At 43.7% G+C, this 17,198-nt stretch overlaps 5 protein-coding genes across 5 annotated transcripts; 2 read left to right on the forward strand and 3 right to left on the reverse strand.

Annotated features, from left to right (window-relative positions):
• Nucleotides 1-114: 114 nt before the first annotated feature.
• IL334_006663 (uncharacterized protein) lies at nt 115-6,753 on the forward strand (the record flags this gene model as incomplete). The annotated part of the gene is made up of 20 exons (XM_062938361.1): nt 115-648; nt 705-902; nt 956-1,960; nt 2,014-2,469; nt 2,525-2,644; nt 2,714-2,878; nt 2,930-3,043; nt 3,105-3,311; nt 3,367-3,434; nt 3,488-3,829; nt 3,905-4,104; nt 4,156-4,346; nt 4,404-4,468; nt 4,529-4,722; nt 4,782-5,764; nt 5,829-5,869; nt 5,936-6,052; nt 6,159-6,340; nt 6,439-6,478; nt 6,552-6,753. The coding sequence occupies 20 exons, from the start codon at nt 115-117 to the stop codon at nt 6,751-6,753; spliced, it is 5,424 nt and encodes a 1,807-aa protein (XP_062794412.1).
• Nucleotides 6,754-7,084: 331 nt separating this feature from the next.
• Nucleotides 7,085-8,701, reverse strand: IL334_006664 (uncharacterized protein; the record flags this gene model as incomplete). The annotated part of the gene is made up of 6 exons (XM_062938362.1): nt 7,085-7,495; nt 7,645-7,693; nt 7,765-8,065; nt 8,128-8,305; nt 8,363-8,464; nt 8,522-8,701. 6 exons carry the CDS (start codon nt 8,699-8,701, stop codon nt 7,085-7,087), a joined length of 1,221 nt encoding a protein of 406 aa, XP_062794413.1.
• A 163-nt stretch (nt 8,702-8,864) lies between these two features.
• Nucleotides 8,865-10,967, reverse strand: IL334_006665 (uncharacterized protein; the record flags this gene model as incomplete). The annotated part of the gene is made up of 7 exons (XM_062938363.1): nt 8,865-9,060; nt 9,122-9,199; nt 9,266-9,448; nt 9,549-9,824; nt 9,885-10,016; nt 10,086-10,575; nt 10,688-10,967. The coding sequence occupies 7 exons, from the start codon at nt 10,965-10,967 to the stop codon at nt 8,865-8,867; spliced, it is 1,635 nt and encodes a 544-aa protein (XP_062794414.1).
• Nucleotides 10,968-12,630: 1,663 nt separating this feature from the next.
• IL334_006666 (malate dehydrogenase, NAD-dependent) lies at nt 12,631-14,368 on the reverse strand (the record flags this gene model as incomplete). Its single annotated transcript, XM_062938364.1, has 10 exons — nt 12,631-12,666; nt 12,739-12,840; nt 12,921-13,084; nt 13,142-13,177; nt 13,234-13,318; nt 13,379-13,538; nt 13,600-13,748; nt 13,905-14,060; nt 14,173-14,261; nt 14,338-14,368. 10 exons carry the CDS (start codon nt 14,366-14,368, stop codon nt 12,631-12,633), a joined length of 1,008 nt encoding a protein of 335 aa, XP_062794415.1.
• A 598-nt stretch (nt 14,369-14,966) lies between these two features.
• Nucleotides 14,967-17,008, forward strand: IL334_006667 (adenylosuccinate lyase; the record flags this gene model as incomplete). Its single annotated transcript, XM_062938365.1, has 10 exons — nt 14,967-14,995; nt 15,058-15,100; nt 15,158-15,211; nt 15,271-15,379; nt 15,437-15,500; nt 15,552-15,581; nt 15,645-16,099; nt 16,185-16,264; nt 16,341-16,456; nt 16,549-17,008. 10 exons carry the CDS (start codon nt 14,967-14,969, stop codon nt 17,006-17,008), a joined length of 1,440 nt encoding a protein of 479 aa, XP_062794416.1.
• Nucleotides 17,009-17,198: the final 190 nt, after the last annotated feature.

Consider the following 17,198-nt stretch of genomic DNA (forward strand, 5'->3'; position numbering starts at 1 on the left):
TGGTGAATGCGTGACTCGAGATGCCCGTTATCGGTAAACCATTATAATACCGTATTAATTATCCTTTCCTCCTCCATTTTACCTTCTTTATAATTTCTAATTCTTCGCACCATCATGTCAGAAGACGTTTATGGAGCCTCTAGAGGCTTTACAGTCACTCATCAACGAAATGTACTCGATATAGACTTCTCAGGAATCATTACAGCTTCAGCATTCTTAACAATCCAACCCACAAATCCGGCTTTACGATCTATATATCTACATTCATCACCTTTACTTGAAATCAATAATGTAACATTATCTTCACCTACACCTGTAGAGCCTTTCTTACCTACTCCAGCAAGTTTCACACTGTCAAATCCGTTTCAACCTTTACCGATCAGGGAACCACCTATAGATATTAGATCTCACCCTGAGATCAAAAGGAAGATATGGTCAGCAATGGGCGAAAGAGATGAAGGAGAATTGGCGATTTCAGTTTCTGGTGGTTGGGTCAGATTAATTCACACTCCCATACCGGGAACGGAAGATCAAACTCAAGTGTCTTTTGCTCCTATACAGGTGCAGATTGATTATCAGCTGGTACTAGGAGGTGACGTAGTTGAAGGGATTGTCTTCAGAAGACCTGGTGATGGTGGTGACGAATATGTAAGCTGTAGTGACGATGAAACGACTTAGCGGAGCTGACGAAGAGATGAAAATAGCAAATTCCTCATATGTTCCTCTCTCCAACCACATATGACGCTGCGAGAATATGGACTCCTTGTGTGGACAATCTATGGGAAAGATGTACATGGGAACTAGAGTTCATCGTTCCTCGGTATCTAGAAGGTGGAGAACCAGTTCCAGGAGAGGATGCTTGTCCTGTTATGGTCGTCAGTAGTGGTGAATTGATGGAACAAGTAAGCTTTCCGACCGCTATGCTTCGATGCATCAAAGCTAACTTTCTTTAAAGGTAACGCATCCGCACGACCCAAATAAAGTGATATTCTATTATCTTCAAACTAATCCCACTTCCGTCCAGCACATTTCGTTTGCCGCTGGACCGTTTGAGATGCTTTGTGTATCAGCGGACGAATCGCATAAGCCCATACTAGCATTCTGTCTCCCTGGAGAACTCGATATGCTGAAGAACTCGACATCGTGGTTACCAAGAGCAATGGCTTTTTACGCTGAAATGGGTTCTTACCCCTTCACCGATTTCAAGACTGTGTTCGTCAATAATCCGAGGACGGAATGCTCCACTTCTGCGACTCTCGCTATCCTCTCTTCTGATCTCTTGCATCCTCCCGAAGTGATAGAACAAGCTGTGGAGATAAGACAAGTTTTATCACTAGCTCTGATACAGCAATGGGTTGGAATCAACATCATCCAACGAACCTTAGCAGATACTTGGTTAATCAATGGACTGGCACTTTACATTCAAGCTCAATTCATCAGAAACCTCTTGGGAAATAACGAATACCGATTTAGGTTAAAGAAGGATATCGACCGTTGCGTCATACAAGATCAAGGATCACAATGGCCTTTGTGCGTTCCCGGAATAATCGATCCACCCGATGCTAACACTACAGCATTCATCAACCTTAAAGCACCACTTGTCCTTCATATATTAGATAGGTATATTGCGAAAACAGGAACTTCTCTCGGTCTATCACAGGTGATCCCTAGGATATTCGTAGCTTCTCTATCAGATGAACTACAGGGAAACTCACTTTCAACTCAATATTTCTTTAGACAATGTAGAAAGGTTTCTGGACTGGATCTTCAAACTTTCCAAGATCAATGGATTTTCGGTAGTGGTTGTCCGAGATTAGCGATCAGAACGAACTTCATCAAGAAAAAGCTTCTTGTTGAGTTTACAGTATCTCAAAGTCAACCTGCGAATGACTTTATACAGGGATTGAGTGATAAGTTGAAAAAGACCGCTGTTTGGAAAAGACCTACTCATTTCTTTGAGGTAAGCTTTCCCGAATATGATGAAATTGAAAAGGTAGCTGATCGGCAAAGTAGGGGAGCTTGACTGTCCGTATTCATGAAGCGGATGGAGCTCCATTTGAACATTTGGTAGATATCAAGACGCCCACTAAAACGTTTCCTCTACCTTTCAACACCAAGTATAAACGTACTCGTCGTTCTGGACACATAGCAGCAAGGTTCAATAAAATGCAAGATGCGTTAGCAGCGGGAGATACCAATGATGAAGAGGATGAAGCGAGATTACAAGCCGCTGATAGAGCAGGAGTATTTGCTTATACACCTTGGGAAGATGAAGAGGAACGCAAGAGATGGAGAGTAGCCGAATGGGGTGAAGGCGAAGCAGATCAAATGTTAGGTGAAGGAGGAGGATACGAATGGATAAGAATCGATCCAGAATGCGAATGGTTAGCAATCATTGAATACAACGAAAAACCTTGGTGTTGGATCAGTCAACTTCAAGGTGATAGAGATGTCATTGCTCAACTTGAGGTAAGGCATCAAAACCTTCGCTATAATGAGATGTAAGCTAATCAGCTGATAACAGGCTATCAATCGTATGAGAGCTTTCCCATCACCTGTGATAGCAAGTGAATTAGCGAGGACCGTATTAGTGAAGAATTACTATTATAGAGTAAGGATGGAAGCTGCCAGAGCTCTAGCCCAAGTAAGTGTCGACTATACACATCTACTATTCTACTATATAGATTGCGCTGATCTGCTATAAAACGACTAGTATAACGTATCGGAATGTGATTATATTGGCTACTTTTTAGTACTGAAGCTGTTTCAGACCTTATTCTGTCTTTCACCGTCTAACCCAGATGCGGAAGCTCCTGAAATGGAATGTAGACCGTTGCCAAATGACTTTTCAAGTTTCTCAGATTACTTCGTGAAGAAGGTACGTTTTGTATTCCTTACAACACGAGGTCCGACGCTGATGAGATTGCAGAGTTTGATCGCTGCCATGCCAGATTTGCGAGATATGGCGACAAGGACAGTCTGGAAAAACGTCCGACAAATTTTGCTTGATCTACTCAGGTCGAACGACAACACAGGCAATGAGGTGGGACAATTTGAAAGTTTAATCCAACGTAGAAGGAGTCGCTGACACTTGTTTTACGCAGTTTTCTGATTCACATTATTTAGCTTCAGTGGTCACTGCCATCGGTAATGCCTTTACATACGGATCTGGAAATCAATCGCTGAATGAAACCGAACGAGAATCAGAAATGGCTTTACTGAAGGAATCAATGGATGCTCTGGATAGAGCGATGACTATGGATAGACTAGTTCCCAGTTATCACAATTTAGTCACTAAAGCTGGATTACAGGTACCTCAATATCCACTCTGGTTGTATACGATCACGCTGATAAGCTTCCTTTTAGACATACATCAAATCCATACTAGCTGGACAACGGACGAACGACGCTAGATTGTTACTGAGCTATACCAGGTCAGCTGTCTTTCGAGTGACCTCTGGAGCGCATAGCTGATCAAATAGTGTAGGGAAGGGAATTTCGAGCCTATCCGAATGGTAGCTTTTGACGGTCTGCTGTTGTGCAAACCTCCCGGTCGATCGGTAGCTCTCGACAAATATCTCATGGAGGTCGTTCGATCTGATCACTCGCTCACCATCCGACGGCACGTAGCCAGAGGACTTTCCGAATCCATCTTGATGACTTTAGCTTTAGGAGAGATCACGGTTCCTCAACCTGGAGTCGTGGAAGATGAGAACAACGAAGCTAGGGAAAAGCGGTATGAAGCTCAAAATACCGCTATCGTTAGAGCTATCAGAAAGGATTTCAACAAGAAAATGGATGTCAAGCAGTTCATCCAGGATTCATTGATGTGAGTAAAGGCTGCAAGCACCTTTTCCTTCTGACATGCTTGTGAATGCTAAACGATCTGTAATCAATGTCACAGGGAGAGCTTCATCTCACCTGATCACGAAGTCAGATTCGCAATGCTGAAAGCAGCGGAAATTGTGTCCGGAAGTATATCTGAACCACTGCCTGGAAATATCATTACTCTGCAAACCCCTACTCTAGAGAATGCTCCAGCGTTACCTACGCCCAAGATCAGGATCAGCATGGGAAGTGCTGAGATCAGGTCTGACGCTCAAGGTAAGCTAGGCAGATGAGATCCTTCAGTTCATGTAGCTGACGTTGTCGAAGGCTATGGTTTCCCTGTCATCGATGCTCCTGTGATGCCTGGCGGTACAGCTGCGCCGTTGAAGATCACTCTCAACCCTAATATGAACATGATACAACCTACGCAAAAGAAGAAAGAACGAGTCATCCAACAGCAGAAGAGGGGATTGAGTGAAAATGATTTCAAGGCAATAACGATCGCCTTACAGAAATTGGTGTGTTAACCGTTCAGCTGGTTGTGTCAGATCAGGCTGAGCTGACTTCGGTTGTAGAATGCGCAAAAAACGAGTTTCTGGTTCAGACAGCCCGTGGATCCTGTGAGAGATGCGGCACCAGAGTGAGTGAAGCTCGACCAAGGTATGAAGTTGAGCAAGCTGATGTGTTGGTGATAATGTAGTTATGCGGCTATCATAAAAAATCCTATGGATCTGAAAACCATTTCCGCTAAATTAGATGCTGGAATGTATGCCAATCGACAAGAATTCGTTGCCGATGTCAAACTGATAATCGCGAATTGCTATACATACAATGTCACTCCTTCGAGTCCCGTCAGAAAGGCTGGAGAAGCATTTGAAAAGTTCTTCACTGTTTGTGAGTGTACCACTGAAGGCTCTAGGACGCATGATCAGTCACTAATAGACATCTCGTAGTGTGGTCTAAGACTGAGCATACTCTCAGTTCCAGCGCGGCTGCTGCTCAACAAGCTGCTATGGCATCGCAACAACCGGTCATACCTCCGGCACCTATACTTGTTCCATCTATTGCTGAAGCTACCTTACCAGCTCCGAAGAATAATTCGGTAAAGTTCAAGGTGAAACCCCCCAAGAGTGTTACTATCGACACATCAGTCACGGAACACGTCCCACCAATGGCTCCACCGCCTATTCCGACGTCAAAGAAGTCTGCTTTGGCTGCTGTCATCGCTAGTTCAGGTACTGGAGGCACCAAAAGTCCTGATAAACCACCTGTCCCTGCGTTCCCTACGAGTGAGAAACCTTCCAAGAAGAGGAAAGAACCTTCAAAATCAAGGAATGACCTAGACGACATCTTAGGTGCTGAAGTAGATGCGATCGAACAACGTCGACCTTCAAGTAAAGAGGATGATTTCGATGATCTATTAGAGATCAAACCGCCAACGAAGAAAATCAAGATTCCATTACCTGCACCATCACCAGTACCGACCTCAACCGTAAAATCGACACCTACACCGTTACCCATAACAATGCCTAAAAGTGTTTCTGTATCTGTACCGCGAAACCGAACTAAATCACCTGAAAAACCGACTGGCCTGAAAATCAAATCATCCACACCGACTATACCTCCAGCTACGGTAGACACTAAACCGAATATCAAGAAAATCAAGACCAAACCCTTGCCCATGCCCATGCCCACCGAAGGGAAGAAATCTTCCTCAGTCGAAAGGACGGCTTCACCTGCTATTCCACCGCCACCAATCCCAGCACCAGCATTACCGACTGCCAAAGCTCCAGTGGGGGATGCTATAGGATACCAACCCACAACGAGGATACCACCAGCAGACTTACCTCCTACCGTACAAAACACAGCTTCCATGAAGAATAAACGAGGGAAGAACTTGATCGCGTTATTGATCAAAGAGCCTGCTGCTATCATTGTATGTCTTACACCACGATCATCTCACGACTTGTCATCAAAACCGCTGATCACATTTTTTATAGTTCCTGAGGCCGGTCGATCCAATAATGGATGGCTGTCCAACGTAAGTCATCGATCAATATACACAGATATGGTCAAGCTGCTAATCAACCTTTTGATGGATTGACAGTTATCTAGACGAAATTAAAAACCCCATGGATTTCAGTACTATAAACAAGAAAATTGATAATAGGAAATATAAAACGTTGGGACAATTCGCTAGAGATGTAGAATTGGTATTTGCAAAGTGAGTGATTAAGCTATATTCATTCACCTTCACATTCCAAGGACCTCGCGCTTGCTGCTCATGGTCATATCCTGACTTGCTTAACCCTATCTTTGTCATATGACAGTTGTCGTCAATTCAATCCACCAGGAGAGATCACACAATGTGCAGATTCGGTCGAATCGGTTTATTGGCGTGAATGGCCAAAAGTGGCTTCTTCAAAGATGACTCCTGATGAAAAGAAAGCAATCGGTTTGTTGATAATCCAGGCTTTGAAGAACCCATTGAGTGAATGGTTTAGATATCCAGGTAAATTGATATATCTGTTCTATCTGCATCCTTCATATCATGCTGTCACTCGTCTACCTTTTCTTCTCAGCTAATTCATGGTTTACTGGATTATCCAGTCGATCCTGTAGCTCTAGGTATCCCTCAATACTTCCAGATGTAAGTCAAACCATAATCTCCGATGATCAAGTAGATAGTAACTCCGCTCTGACATCATCTCCGTGATACATAGTATCCCACCCGAAGACGCCCGTGATTTGACTTTGATCAAGAACAAATTCGATAAAGGTCAATACAGAGAAGCTAAACACATTGATGAAGACGTAGAATTGATGTTGGAAAACGCAAGAGTGTTCAATGGCGATGGTCCAGTTGTCGATGCCGCTAATGGTTTGGGTAGATGGTGGACTTCACAAAGAGCTAAAATGGATTAAATTACACATTCGTACCGTATCATTTGTGATCTTAAGCTATAATATCATGGGTTAACTTGTCATGTCAAACGTAAAACTGCACATCTGTGTGCAGTGTGCTGATCGTTCGGAAAATGGTTACACCTATTCATCACCGTTGACCCAAGAAGAGATATGTTATATATTTACGTTTTGGTATTGTACAGAAACTGACACCGAAAACATTTGAGATTCAAAGAGATTCAAGTACCCAAATTGTCCACATAGAAGTGACGTTCTTTAAACCTTTAACTCATCCACATTTTATTGATGTCCTTCGAGAACACTTCTTCAACATGTGTAGGTTAGTTTTCTAGTTGAATGAAGAGGATGTCGGATACGATGCGTAATCATCTCTCGCAAACGGTCTAGGGGTGATAATTATCCCGTCACCGCTCAAATCAGCTGGCACTGGAAGGTATTGGGGTTGAAGATCGAGTTCCTGGAGATTGGGTTGCAGTGATCCTTCTGATCCGCTTTGGACAGGGATCGCAGTGGAGATCGCAGTGGAGTGATCTGTAGAAACAGGAGGACGAGGGGGAATGAAAACGTTCATCGAAGATACTGATGATCGGTTCGATTGCGTTTCTCCCTTTTCATACTCGGCATTACCTACCGACCTTTGGAATAAAGCTGTTTGTCGCAGGTATTTGATCGCAACGTAATCGTCAAGGAATGTCTTGACCAGCTGAAAAGCTCCGAAGGATACTTCAGATTTCAGGATCTGTTCGCTTGATCAGCTAGATTTTGGCGCACGAGATACAGGAAAATCACAAAATATAAGGACGGCGGAGATTCAGTGGAAGAAAGGGGGATGCAATAAACGATCACAGGATCACGATGAGAGATGGATTCGAGAGAGAAGGTACTCACGAGCTCCCTCACGATTTGAGACGTGATACACCCAACTTTGCATACGATACTACAAGGTAGAAATGTGTTGAGCATCCTCTTTCTTAATGGTAAATTAATGTTTGAACCAGATTTACTCACTTTGCCATTGATATATCTGGCACACCTTGAATCTCCCTCAATAATTTTTCAATCCATTCACACAACAGATCTACACCTCTACCTCGACTAATAGGAAGGGCAGCACCATTGAGCCACTGTCCGAAATCTACCAAAATTGGTTCCAATATATGTCGTTGGCATGACATCAAGATGGCACACTGGTGTGAGATGTTTCTAGTGTCAATACGGGACCATGCTTCAATCATTTGTTGATGCTGCTCATAGTCAGCAAGTATGGGTGAGAGCGACACCGAGATCTGATTGAGATCCAAGAAGCGAGCTATCGTAAAATTGAAATCGGATGAGTCTCATTGTGTCTGAAGCTCTGCTGGACAAACGTACCAAACAGTTGAGCAGCTCCTACACAAAGCTCTAATTTGCTTCCACTGAAGTCTTTTGGAAAATTACAGAAAGTATCCTGCATGATCGACTCCAGTCTTTCGGCTAGGAGTCGAAGCGAGTATGAAATCGAGAAGTCTAAGGCGTTGTTGACCTTACATAAGAGAACTTCAGCCATATGCTGAAAGAAAAGACTGTCAGCTTTGACAGATTATGACGATCCAGATAAAAATCTCACATCGTAAGCAAAGGCCATGGCGTCTGAGATCAAACTCGAGACTACGGGCTGTAGACATACTTGGTGACTTTCGTGCGATAAACCGCTCCAAAAGGTTCTGCACTGTGCGGCAAGCCAACGATCAGCGACTACTGCATTGATCTGAGAGACCATACATACGTTCATTTCGTACCTATCGAATTGCATATCCCTCACGCAACTGACGAGAGTTTCCTGATGATAACAAAAAGAGTTCCATAAATGCTGCAGATCTAGATTCTGAGCCAGATGGCCAGCATCGGCAAGGGTAGGAAATCCTTGAAGGTTGAATATGGGGACGTAGGTGGCTTTTGATTGCATGATGTATCCGCTACTGAAAGTAGCAGTAGTATGTCGGCGAGAGTATCTAGGTCGACTAGGGCATACATCACTGATCGTCGCGGCCCGAGAGCGAGTGCGGTTTCGAAAGGAATCTCTGTTTTCGTATGCTGAGGGCGTAGTATGGAGATGAGGAGCACTGAGGTTAGGAATGATTGGAATTAGGACTCAGCCATACGTTCTCCATAGCAGGAAAAGCAAAGATGTGCACTCGCCAGCTGGTGAAGGAGTCCTCATCTTCTTCACTGTCATCGACGTCGCCGGTGTCCATGTTCTCATCAAGCGCTTGGCCAAATGCTTGGAAGTCCATTGATCCATCTTCTGATACTACTTGCCATGCTCTGTAAGAAGAATCAGTGTCAACCCCAAATTATGTTCTGTTGTCTGGATCCGAATATTTACCCGCTTGAATCTCCGTATGCGTTCAATCGTTCAGCTTCAATCTGTACAGCTGGTTGGATATCCATATAGTGATATTTGCTAAGGGTCATTGGTTAGCCCGGTTCTTACTCAAAGTTAAGCCTTCGATCTCAGAAGCAAGCTTACCTATTACCCCTGCCTCCTAGTCTCCTCGTGAGGATCCCAGGATAAGCGGCTCTAACAGCTTTTCCAAACGAGGCAGAATTAATAGGCTTTATGCCATAGTCTTCGCACGAGAGGATATACGAATGGTAGAGTCCTTGGCGAGAAACCGTACGCCCAAGAGCAGAGGTATAGCTAAGAAGCAACCTGACGTGGAAAAGGTTAACGAAGATACTCTAGGGAAGGAAAGAGTCTTCCCAGAAAGGGCGGCAGAAATAACAGGAGCATAAGTAATGAGCGGACTTACCACCTTCTGACCCATAGAATTCTAGCTTTATCTTGTCGACATTGGTTATCGACACGTTTAAACTCATCTGCTTTGTCCATCAGATCTTGTGTTACCGTCTCCTGCCGCTCAGCGGCTGTACCGGAGAGTACCAAGCTTAGATGATGCATTTGTAAGCCAGATTGGGACAGCTGGTTTGAGTGGATCAATGATCCACTCCTGCGTTTTTGAGAAGGTACAGGTCGGGGTGGGGATGCATTGACGGCATCGTGACCAAAATTGATGTTCGAGCTTATTCTGGAAGCAGGTTCTTGTTGTAAGCTGCAATCATTCTATAGCACGATGGGCAGAGCTTACCTTCGACGATGAACAATGGTCTTATGTACGTCATCAGGTATCACGTTTGTGGTTACTGCAGACCATGGTCTAATAGAGCCATAGTTGGTCGAAGCACTAAGCAACGAAACCAGTTCCTCGTCTACCTCAGATCTGGTAATATACGATCTCGTCAGCTACTGTATGACCGAGGTGAGGAGAGGTGCACACAGGAAGACTCACTTGACAGAGACGCTATCTGCTCTCAACCTGTTGTAAGGAATACTTTTACTACCACTTCTACTTCTGGTGATTTTACCTGTACCTAGATTCTGAGTATCAAGAGTCAGCCTAGGCTGATGCTGACGTCGCTCGGGTTTATTGAGTACATCACCAGTCGGTACTCCCCGGGAGACTGGATGCTGGTTACACTGTTGACTCTGTTGTTGGAAGCGGGGGTGAACGGACGTTTCCAAGGGATGAATGTCAAACTTGTTGTCGACTAGAGGAAGAGACAGTGAGGACGAGAACGATGAATCGCAAAGTCTGTATTCTCCGGTAGGAATGGTTTGGACCAGCAAACGATTCGGGTCGATATCGGTATATTGAGACGAGGAAAACGAATCCAAAGATGATGAGGAAGATGCATGTGAGAGAAGCTGCGAAGGGAAAGTTGGCTGGGGATATTCCATCGTTGATGGATACGTTTGATAGGAGGAGCAGTTGTTAACAACTTATATTAGGAAACGATGCACAGACCACATAAATCAGACGCACAGGATCATCTCTCGTCAGCTCAATGTACATGTTGAAGTCCCCGTAGTGTAAATGTTGATTCAACTTACCGTATTCATTCAATGGATTGTTTTCAGCATTTTTAGAATCGATGGCCATAGATGCATCGAGACCGTTCTGGAAAGTATCGGAATGTGTCCACGATGTCATGCCATGAGCCTCCTGTGCGAAGGGGTTTTCTGGCGAATTAGTGGATAAGAAGTTATGATTGAATGAAAAATCCGCATGTTGATGAGAGGTGCCACCATCGGCGGAAGGCAGATCCACTTCTGAGGAAGGCAGAGGTAAAGGTGGATACTGATATGGATCGAGTTGGTTTGACTCTAACATGCTGAACAGAGGTTTGTCTGTATTATTCAGTCGTTGATGAGAAAGAACCTGTTTCCTCTGAACAAGTATGAAAACTATTTATCTAACAGGATAATCGGTCTCTCCAGAGGGGACAGCTGGATAGAAATGGCAGGCCCAGCCAAGTCGAATCCCTGAACCTTGAGGAAAACCGCGAGAGGTGACTTAGATACGATCAACGTATAACTTCGGTTTCTAGAATGAGTGAGAGGTTCAGGTGTCGGGTAGAAGCTGACGACAAGTGAGTTGAAGTTCAGATAAGTTTATTAAGCTTATCTGTTTTCTTTTCCCTTCTCTGAGGAGAATAAGAATTGGGAGAACAGAACAGTGATATTTTATACAAGGAGTATCTCTCTCTTTCTATCTATCAATTTGTAGATTTCTCTCATCGCCATTTTATGATTCGTATGGTTGTATTAATCATCGAAATCAGGAACCCTCTTTTTCCCTTCTCTGCTTGAACAACACACTAAATCATCCCGTCGTTTTCAAACCCCTGATTGCTATTTAGCGTGAAGCATTGATCATTTACAATGTCAGATGTGTTATCATAACTCCGTCATCATACTCTTGATTCTTACCATATCCGGTCAATTCACTATTATCAATAGGTCCTTTCGGACTTATATTGTTTGATTCATAATGTGTGTGATATCTCTAACGATGTTTCGTACTTTTGTGAACGAGGGGATCAGCTTTTTGGCAGGACAGAGTCTAGACAAGGAACGTTCCTATGGCTGTACGGAGAGGGGGAGGGACCTAACTAGTAGTATGATCAAAGTACATGTGAGGAAGACAAGGGAAAGATGCAGGTCAATGCTGATTCGTTAGTGAGGTACCAATGCCGACCAGGGGAGTGTCGGAGGAGGACTTTGATCCGCATGAGACAGTGGTAGAATCAGGTCTATTGCCGATCCAACGCGATTCTTTTCATGATCGCTAAATCATCTCATTCTCATCCCGCCTCTTCTTCTCACCCAGCCCGATGCACTCCGAAATGGTAAAGTGTAGATATATGGAGGGTCAATGCGTCTTTTCTTGTTTTGATCGATGTGACGTTGCTTCAAGAGGTCAATGCGCAAGGTACAATCAAAGGATTCGCGCCTCAAAAACGGGGTTGTGCCACATCGTCGTCCCCACTCTTGAACCTTTCCAACGTTACTCCTTATATATCGAATCAGCTAGGTGAATAGGCCTTTGATACGCGGACAGGAGCGGCAGGTCTTCAGGCCCCAAGGTCCTAAGAGGCTGAAACTGTCGTATGGGTAAAGAAGCCTATTCGGATTATTCAGAAGATTATAACTGTGAAACTCCCCCTTGAATGAAAGAGCGTTTCACCTGAACATATACCTGGAATTCCTCATTCCACCTAATCGCGCCACGTTACTATTATAATTTCGCATACCTAAGACTTTGTAAACGAAAGTACCATATTAGCAACGACATTTTAGTAGCTGTTCATCAGTATGTCCAATCTGTGTGCACGTTATATAATACATGTTTCTCTTTTCTTGGAGCAAATTTAGACGTGCTAGTCTGTATAATTGATATCTGTCATGTATACTATTTCTTCCGTCTGCAATTTACTAATTCCCCTTTTTCGACTGTTTCCTTTTGAGTTATTCCGCATATATGCTGGGATGACCTAGAGCTTGGGAGGAGCGGGAGTAAATGAGTTACCCTGTAAATGCCCGAACAGAAAATCAGCTCAATCAGACGTCTCGATTAAGTCACTGTACTAAGCTAAACTCACCTTCTCAATAGATGGACCAAGCTCCTTGACAGCAGCCTCAAGAAGTCCCTTCTCAACGTCATCAATTTGACCAATGGGGAGAATCTTTTCGATACCGCTGGGCTGATATGGAGAGGATTAGCATCAGACATACTTTAGACTATATTTTTAGGAAATGTCGTGAAATGGAAGACAAGACTTACACCGAGTTCAATATTTACAGAGAAGTAGTCCAAATCAGTTCCAATTTCCTTCTTGATACCTTCACCTCCGGCATCGGCACCGAGATTGATGTAAGCTTGAACGACTTTTCCTTTCTTACCGCCGAAAGCGGCCTCAAGGACGTAGTTGGCAAATTCAGCACCGGCTAAAGAGACATGTCAGCTTTTAAGTAAAGTATCGATATCAATCGATTACAATTCACCTTGAGCCATAGAGAGGGTAGCAGAACCAGCACCATCTACAAGCAAGGATCAGTACCTGTCCTTTTTTACAGTAATTCACATGACCACTCACCCTTAGCCTTGACGACCTCGTCACCACCGAATTGAATTCGATTTACCAAAGCGTCTCTCTTCTCTTTATCGTTCAAGATATCGGGCTGAGGCAAAGATAGGCGTCAGCACAGAACAAAATATCTAGACCAGCTGATTATACTTACAATAGCAGGTTTAGCTTGAGAGAGTAAAGGTAAGATGGTAGCACCAGAGTGACCTCCGACTACTGGGATGGTATAGTGGAGGGCTTCTGTGGGTTTTCCAAGAACGGAAGCGACAAAAGTTGAAGCTCGGATGATATCGAGGTGAGATACACCCAAGAGTCTGTTGAGATGTATATCAGTCACCTTCAATCAGAAATCCAAGTAGATAGTGAGAGACTCACTTCTTTGGGTCGAAAACACCAGCCTTCTTTAAGGTCTCAGCGAAGACTGGGACAGTTGAGTTGACAGGGTTGGAGATAACCAAGATGAAAGCTTTGGGACAAGCATTGGCGATTGCTTGAGCGAGCGTAGCACAGATACCGGCGTTGACCTGAAAGTTCAATTATTAGCATTCGTTACACCGACAGTGACTAGAATGACTAGAGCAGACTTACTTTCTGTGAAGCAGGACATAGCCGAAGGGAATCGATCGACAACGATCAGCGAGTTGCAGTATTACGGAATCATCGAACATTCTCCAACTCACGAATAGGTCATCACGGGTCATTCCAGGTTTTCTGGGTACACCGGCGGGGATGACAACGATATCAGCACCTTTGAGGGCCTTCTCAGCTCCGTTGTCTGCTGGGAGGAAACCAGTTACTTGAGCAGGAGTTGGGATGTGAGACAAATCAGCAGCGACCTAACGAAGGCTTATCAGTACTCGATGATCGCGAATGGAGAAGTGGAATGGGATGAAGACACTGCACAAAGGAAGGATGATAAGGAAATGAGAAAACGTCGAGATTACTCACACCAACAGCGTTGACAACATCGTAAAGAGAGAGCTCGGTGATGATGGGATTGAGCTTGAGGAGGAGAGATAGTGGTTGACCGATACCACCTGTGCATACAGTCAGTCAGCCGTCATGCTGTTCGCCAAAAGTATGGCGAGCTTGATCAACGAGAGAAACACGTACCGGCAGCACCGCAAACGACAGCTTTGACCATGTTGAATGACTTGGAAGAGCTAATGATCAACGTCTCAGTATCTACAAGTAGGCGCAAGGATCTTACAATCGTGGTATTGACTACTCACTTTGTTATGTAGTTATGTAGTTATGTGCTGAGAAGCTGTGAAGATGAAATTGAATCGGTGGATCGCGATGAAGGATGATGTATGAATGAATATGGGGGGGATGTGTGTGAGTGTATTGGTGTTACGTGACACCTCGTTGGGGGGTGTGATATTGACAATGTCATTTTATTCCCGGGGCACCAAAATTCGAAAATAAACTCAATATGTCCGTCCGCCGGTGAGATTCATATGATTATTCGAAATCAAATATAAAATAATAAAAATGGTAAAATAATACCCCCGAATAGCCGGATTTAAAAAAAAAGAACAGCCTGAATAAGTACACGTCATGATCGCTCAGCCCACGCGAGCGGAAGCAGATCTATCATATTTCATCGGCGCTTCCGAAGAAGAAGATGTCTGTTTTGGATTTTTATATAATTCCAATTTCATTCCCATAGGGAAGAGAAAAGTTGGGTGATTCACTTTGGCTACCAGATCAGCTCAAATACAACTGAAGCATAGACCAATATGGACAGTTATCAAACTCCCCTTTCCTCGTGAGATCATTCCATATACCATGCAAACGTATCATACTGATATAGATCTCTGAACTCCACAGCCGATATGCATCCAAGGAGATGTCAAAGCTTTTCTCTTCAGGTGTAAGTTTCACTCTTTGCATGAAAACAGAGTTTACAAGCTGATATGTAGTCGTATAGACCCGGTTCGGTACTTGGAGAAAGCTATGGTTGAACCTTGCTATCGCTGAAAAGGTCAGCCGAGGTTCTGATGCCTAGGTGGTGTTTCTGCAGCTGACGCAAAATATGTATAGGAGCTCGGTCTTGCCATTTCAGACAAAGCTATCGAGCAAATGAAAGCAAATCTTGACCTTGATGAAGCTCAAATGAAAGTGGCTGCCGAGGAAGAGAAGAAGAGAAGACGTAAGTCAGCTGTTGTCAGATACAAGAGAGTATGCAGCTGATTAACGGTGTATGCAGACGATGTCATGGCTCATGTACATACTTTCGGCACTGTCGCCCCTGAAGCTGCCGGTATCATCCAGTAAGCTATTGCTGTCTCGGTGGCAGAAGTTCAGCTGATATGTTGGTATAGTTTGGGAGCTACCTCATGTTATGTTACAGAGTAAGCTTCTTTGTTTTTTTGGTTCCAAAACAGTCATATTAGCTGACGATTTTCTTCAATCAGTAACGCAGATCTCATCTTCCTTCGAGAAGGACTTGATATCCTTTTACCTAAACTTGCCGTCGTAATCTCAAGATTAACTTCATTCGCAGAGAAATATCGTGATCTACCTACACTCGGATTCACACATTTCCAACCTGCACAGTTGACCACAGTTGGTAAGAGAGCAACATTGTGGATTCAAGAATTATTATGGGATTTAAGAAACTTAGAAAGAGCAAGAAACGATTTAGGTTTTAGAGGCGTTAAAGGTACAACTGGAACACAAGCTTCCTTCTTGACTTTATTCAATGGTGATCATGATAAAGTTGAAGCATTAGACAAAAGAGTCACGGAATTATTTGGTTTCCCTTATGCTTATCCCGTCACTGGTCAAACTTATTCAAGAAAAATCGACGCAGATGTCCTTGGTCCAATGTCATCTTTCGGTGCCACTGTTCATAAAATCGCTACTGATAGTGAGTTATCTCTTCTAATTGCGAGTCTCACTTGCACCAATGAGACAGATGAGGGACGATTAGCTGATTTTCGTTCACTCCTCAGTCCGACTTCTCGCTAATCTCAAGGAGATCGAGGAACCTTTTGAGAAGGATCAGATCGGCTCTTCCGCTATGGCTTACAAGGTGAGCTCATCTCTCATGATGACATCTGCTTGACTCCCACCTTCAGATTGCTAACAGTCGAAAATACTTTACCCAGCGAAATCCAATGCGATGTGAACGAGCTTGTTCTCTTGCCCGACATCTCATGGTCATTTACCAAAACACTTTGATGACATCCTCCGTTCAATGGCTCGAGCGAACTTTAGATGACAGGTGAGTGGGTTGATGCCATACCTTCCCAGATTCCCCAATACTATCAAGCAATGAATTTATACTGACTCCAATGTTCGCTTTCTTCGTCACAGTGCTAATCGAAGAGTGACCATCCCTGAAGCTTTCCTTACAGCTGATATCTTGTTAACTACACTACAAAATATTTCAGAAGGATTAGTAGTTTACCCCAAAGTCATCGGTCGAAGAATTTCACAAGAATTACCATTTATGGCCACTGAAAATATCATAATGGCAATCGTCAAAGCAGGTGGTGATAGACAAGAATGTCATGAGAAGATAAGAGTGTTATCACATCAAGCAGGTGCGGTCGTGAAAGAAGAAGGTGGTGAAAACGATTTGATTGATAGAGTTAGAAAGGATAATTATTTCGAACCCATCTGGAGTCAATTAGATGAGTTGTTAGATCCTAATACGTTTGTTGGAAGAGCTCCAGAACAAGTTGATGGTTTCGTCAAAGATTGGGTCAAACCCGCTTTGGAAAAATATCTAGATCAATTAAAAGATGTCAAACAAGCTGAATTATCAGTGTAGAGTATAAGTGACAAATCAGTTTATTATTCTCACTTTGATTGGACTATGGGTCTTTTCTCGACACTGTAGAACTGTCCGTATCTTGGGGGAATCATGCATCATTCACATAAGTCCATCTGCATCCTATTTTTGGCATTGACTTGCTTTTGCGCTCACCACAGGGGATATATCATTCACTGAATGACCTTGC

Source organism: Kwoniella shivajii, chromosome 9 (genome assembly GCF_035658355.1).
Source record: "Kwoniella shivajii chromosome 9, complete sequence".
Classification (NCBI taxonomy): Eukaryota; Fungi; Basidiomycota; class Tremellomycetes; order Tremellales; family Cryptococcaceae; genus Kwoniella; species Kwoniella shivajii.